Consider the following 4,883-nt stretch of genomic DNA (forward strand, 5'->3'; position numbering starts at 1 on the left):
GTGGCGATGAGCCCGCCGGGGCCAACGGTGGGGCGGGAGCCTGCGGAGAAGGCGAGCGGTTGAGATGAAGCTCCGGCGGCGGCGGCAATGGCATGGTAGAGCTGACCGAGAGTGGCGCCGGATTGGAGCCAGGCGGATTTTTCGGCGACGTCGACGTCGATGTGATCGAGATTCATGAGGTCGAGGAGGGCGATGGAGGAGGAATGGTTGGGTGCGAGGTAGGAGAGGCCTTCATAGCTGTGCCCGCCGCTTCGGAGGCGGATGGTGAGAGAGGAAGCTCGGCAGCAGATGATGGAGGATTGGAGGGAAGGGAGGTCGTGGGGGAGGATGATGATGGATGCTATTGCTGGTTGGGGAGGGGGGTGGGGATGTGAAAAGCGAAGGTTTTGGATGGAGAAGTTGAGGAGATGAGGAAAAAGATGGGAGTTTTCCATGTGGGTGAAGTTGTGAACGCCGGAGGAGAGGAGGCAGGTGGAGAGTTCGGAGAAAGAAGAGGAACGGGAGGAGGAGGAGGAGGAGGAGGAGGAGGGAGGAGGGGGGTTGGTCGGTGATGAGGGGAAGAGGATGAGGAGGAAGAGGAGGGCGGCGATGGTGGATTCCATGGCAGAGTTTTGGCGAAGTAGGTTTCGGGTGTGTCTTGGAAGAGGCTATGAGGATGATAAGAGATTGATTGAGTAAATGCTTAATGGGACAAAAATGGCCGGCGTGGGAGAAACGGACGTGTGCAGTATAAGAATTGTGCTGTGATTGTTCAACATTGGCGGTAGCTTGACGGAAGGTTTAGTTGTGTTGTTAGTGTTGCATATGGAGTGGGCTTGTGCTTAAAACAAATCATCTGGCCATATGGATTCAAAATTATTCATGTGCAATATCAGAACCTTACTAACATGCTCTCAATTGTGCAATGGCACCTAAGGGGGCACTGAATTTGATGATTTACAAATTAATTGTGTGTTACTTTTCTAATTCTTATTGAATAAAAATAAATTATTTTGTTTCAAAATTAATATACCATGATATTATAATTATTACATACTAAAAAATTCTCAATGATAAGAGAAATCTTATGTCTTAATTCGGTATAATTTTATGGGACACATAAAATTATAGAAGATAATGAATTTTTTTATATGATAAAATTCTGGAAGGAAATTGATGTGTGTTAGAAAATTTGTGTCAGTAGAGTAATGTATTATCTTCTTAGCCTGGTACGAAAATTCAACACGCTCAAAATAGAGACACTAGAAGTTTTTACGTAGAAAAAGTGGAAAGTGAAAAAACCACGTGGATAGACAAGTTGTAAAAATCTACTATAAGTTGATGATTACAGAAAACTCTTGTCAAACAAGACAAGGGGAAAAGAGTTACAAAGTCCTTCGAATTACTACGTCGATGTGCATATAAACTTGTTGCAAGGAGCGAACGACAACCGATGTTGATCGGTGACGGTCGTTCTGTTGTGGTCGACGACTGTCAACGGTGGTCGACAGCGGCATGAGTGATATTGAACTTCAGCTTCTTTTGAAAGCTTTAAGCTCATCCTCAAGCCTCAAACTCTCTCCCTTCATGAGAGGTGTGAGACTCTATTTATAGAACATTGAGTGCAATTAATGCAGAAATGTGAACCACTTTAATCAAACAAATCGGAGAGGTTCCCTCGAGTAGACAACAATTGATGGATATTTGAGAACCTTAATGATGTTTTAGTTGGCCTTGAATTTGATAAGTCCGGTCGGAAAGACTTGTTGTGTCTGGTCGAAAAATTGTGCCTTCGAGTTTTCTATCGGTGGGCTCTTCTTTGAAATGCATTTCTTGCATGGACTGTCATATCTTCTTGAGATTCGTGACGACACTTCTCATGTATGTATGTATACACACACATACATACGTATTAATAAAATAATAATTCATTTAACTTTTTCATACAAATTATTTCTAAATTGGTTGGTTGAACCTCATTTAATTTAAAAAGTCCAAACTTGTTGTGTCTTAGATTTTGTGTTTGGTGATTTGTTGTACTATTGCATGGGGGAGTGAACTTTAGTTTCATAGACATGAAAAAGATGACATATTTTTAGAATCATTACATAAAAAATATAACTATTATTAGCTTCTTAAAATTAAATATATTTTAAAGCAGAGACATAGGTTTGTGACATCAAAGTGTATAAATATGCACATCAAACTTTTGTTATTGATAAGTACATGCATAGAAAGCATATAATGTGACGTAATTTTTATATATTTTTTCTGTTTGAATCTATATCTTTGTCATATTTGTGGTCTTTATTATTTATATTTATTGTTGTATCGTTGCTGCATGTGGTGTAGAAAGAAGATATAGTTTTAAATATGTTTTAGGTGAAGATCATTCCAAAATATGATCATTCACATCCAGCTATTTATAAGCTATGAATAACGAAATGAGGGGGCATGCATTTGTATGCATCTTGATCATGATATAAATGAAGTGAAGATTCATGCAAAGCAAAGATGTGATATTTTTCAAGGTCAATTATATGTTTTATTTCATGATTATGATGATTTTACATTTGTTGAATATGTTATGATTGTATTTTGCAAGATATGATTGTTGAACGCATTTTAGGGAGCTAAAGAAGGAAAATAGTCAACAAAAATCATGGCACCCAGTGCTAGGAAGCGGCATGCTTGCATTGCCCAACTAATGAGGCAACACACCCACGCCACAATACAACGCACCCACACCCGCGCCACCTTCCAAAGCCTATAGCACACCCTAGCCCTTTTTGTTGTGGACCCGCATCGCAAACCTGAGATGGCAACACTCCTAGCCCAATCACACCCTCTCCATGTTCTCAGTTATCACGACGGTTTCCCTATGTCGCACCTCACTTCTCTTAATCAGAGTTCTATTTTGTTTGGTTTAGCCTGCGGGACTAAATAAAGGGAAAACAAAATAAGGCTATACAAAGAGCTACACAAAATAAACAAGAAGGGTTAAAGAAATAAAAAGCTACACAGAGAAATAAATATAAATAAAAAATAACACATCTAATAGTTATTTTAAATATTAACACAAAGCATAAAGAAAAAGATAAGAACATAGACTTAGACAAATGCAAATGATAACATTATCATTTATGAGAACAATATATTGCATATACAAATATAATTTCAAGAAAAACCCAAAATCTATTATAATGAAGCAATGGTTTTTAAATTTGTTGGATATCAAGCTGAAGTTAAAAATATGAGTGATTTATTATATGTATTTAAGAGACTTGAGTATTTAGTAAGAGGTTCCAGGCTAGATGTATAATTATGAGACTGTAAAATGATATGTATATATAACTGTGGAGAGAATGCTCGGAGCTTGAGAGGCGGTGGGAGTATGGTTGCCTCTGTTTTCACTAGATTTATGGGGAAATATGAAGAAAGTGATGAACTTTCTAAGAGATCGCCGGTGATGAGGAGTAAAAGAAGTGGATATGCTTTTTTGCTAGTTCTCATTGTGTGTTCTTTGTTAGGAGCGTGTTTTTAAAGAGTTTCCTCTTGGTGTTATCTCATCTTCTTGTTCACAACACAATTCACGCTCATCACACCTTTTAGGGTGCTGGATTCAAATATGTCTGGTTGATCGTGCCCAGGGAATAGAGTGTTGGACCAAGGGTCGGTGATCAAGAGAGGGAGAGAAATGAGAGAGAGGTAGAGAAGAATAATACTTCGCCAGTTGGGGGGAAAATGAAGCGTTCTGGGACTTGTGGAACCATTTTATATTATAAATTTAAAGGATACAAATGAGGGGTTCCCCTAAAAAAATCCACCCATTCACATCATATGCCCGCTTATTTATAGAAGCTAAGGAGGGCAAAAGATACAAAAATTACACATTTGACTATACTTTGAAGAGAGAAACAAATAAAGTTTTGATACATTTTACTTTAACAATTGGATTTTCTCGAGATCGATGCAAAATTTACTGTCCATATTTGTTAGTCGATTTAAATGAGGTGGTCGTGGGAGAGGCCTAATTTTTTTGTGCGGACTCCTGATGCAGCTCTACGTGCGGCGAAGGTTATTCCTGAGTTATTTTCAGGTTATTTATGGGTTATTTTCAATAATCCCGAAATAACCCAGAAATAACCCGCGATTTTTAATTTTAAGTTATTTCGAGATTATTGAAAATAACCCAGAAATAATCTGAAAATAACTCATGAATAATCTCTGCCACATGTAGAGCTACGTCAGGAGTCTGGACAAAAAATGTGCTCGTGGGAGAAAGCTTGACCAATCGACTCAATGAGGTGGCAAAGAGAGAGAGCTAGCTTTGTCGATCGACTGAAAAGAGGTGGCCGACCACTGAATTGTCTTGAGATCCGTACAGACTATTTTTTGAGTATAAAATATTGAATAAAATATTTTAATCACATAACTTTTAAATAAAATATTTTAATCATTTTTTGATTACAACTACCTCTCTTACCTGGTAGTGAAGATTAGTTGAAATTTTGGGTGATTAAGGGTCCGTTTGGGGCAGCTTGTGCGTTTCAGGATAAACTGCTTATCCTGAAACGCGGCCCGCGGGCCGGCCGCAGGGGTCGGCCCGCGACCTGCGTTTAGTGTAAAAACCAAAACGCAGTTTCGGATAAGCTGGCGAAAAGCGCGAACCAAACGGTATGGCGGCGTTTTGAAAACGCCGCCCACACTTATAAGCTGCCCCAAACGGACCCTAAATGTTACATTTAAATTTTAAAGTGCTTAAAATATTATATTTAAAAATTAAATGATCAAAAATATTGATTATATAATGACCACAACATTAAAATTCACTAGGATTCACGTTTTCTCATCTTGAAATCCTGCTGAAGTCCGGCTACAGAACATTCTTCAACTTACACCTA

General features: G+C 38.7%; 1 protein-coding gene across 1 annotated transcript in view; it reads right to left on the bottom strand.

Annotated features, from left to right (window-relative positions):
* Positions 1-738, bottom strand: part of LOC110035337 (reticuline oxidase-like) — a 2,055-nt gene extending 1,317 nt beyond the window's left edge. The window contains exon 1 of the mRNA XM_020739573.1: positions 11-738. Within this exon, the coding sequence (XP_020595232.1) occupies positions 11-602 (592 nt within the window). The 5' untranslated portion in view covers positions 603-738. The remainder of the gene's footprint in view (positions 1-10) is intronic.
* Between the last annotated feature and the right edge of the window lie 4,145 nt (positions 739-4,883).

The sequence above is a fragment of the Phalaenopsis equestris genome, unplaced genomic scaffold, assembly GCF_001263595.1.
Source record: "Phalaenopsis equestris unplaced genomic scaffold, ASM126359v1 Scaffold000002, whole genome shotgun sequence".
NCBI classification, from domain to species: domain Eukaryota; kingdom Viridiplantae; phylum Streptophyta; class Magnoliopsida; order Asparagales; family Orchidaceae; genus Phalaenopsis; species Phalaenopsis equestris.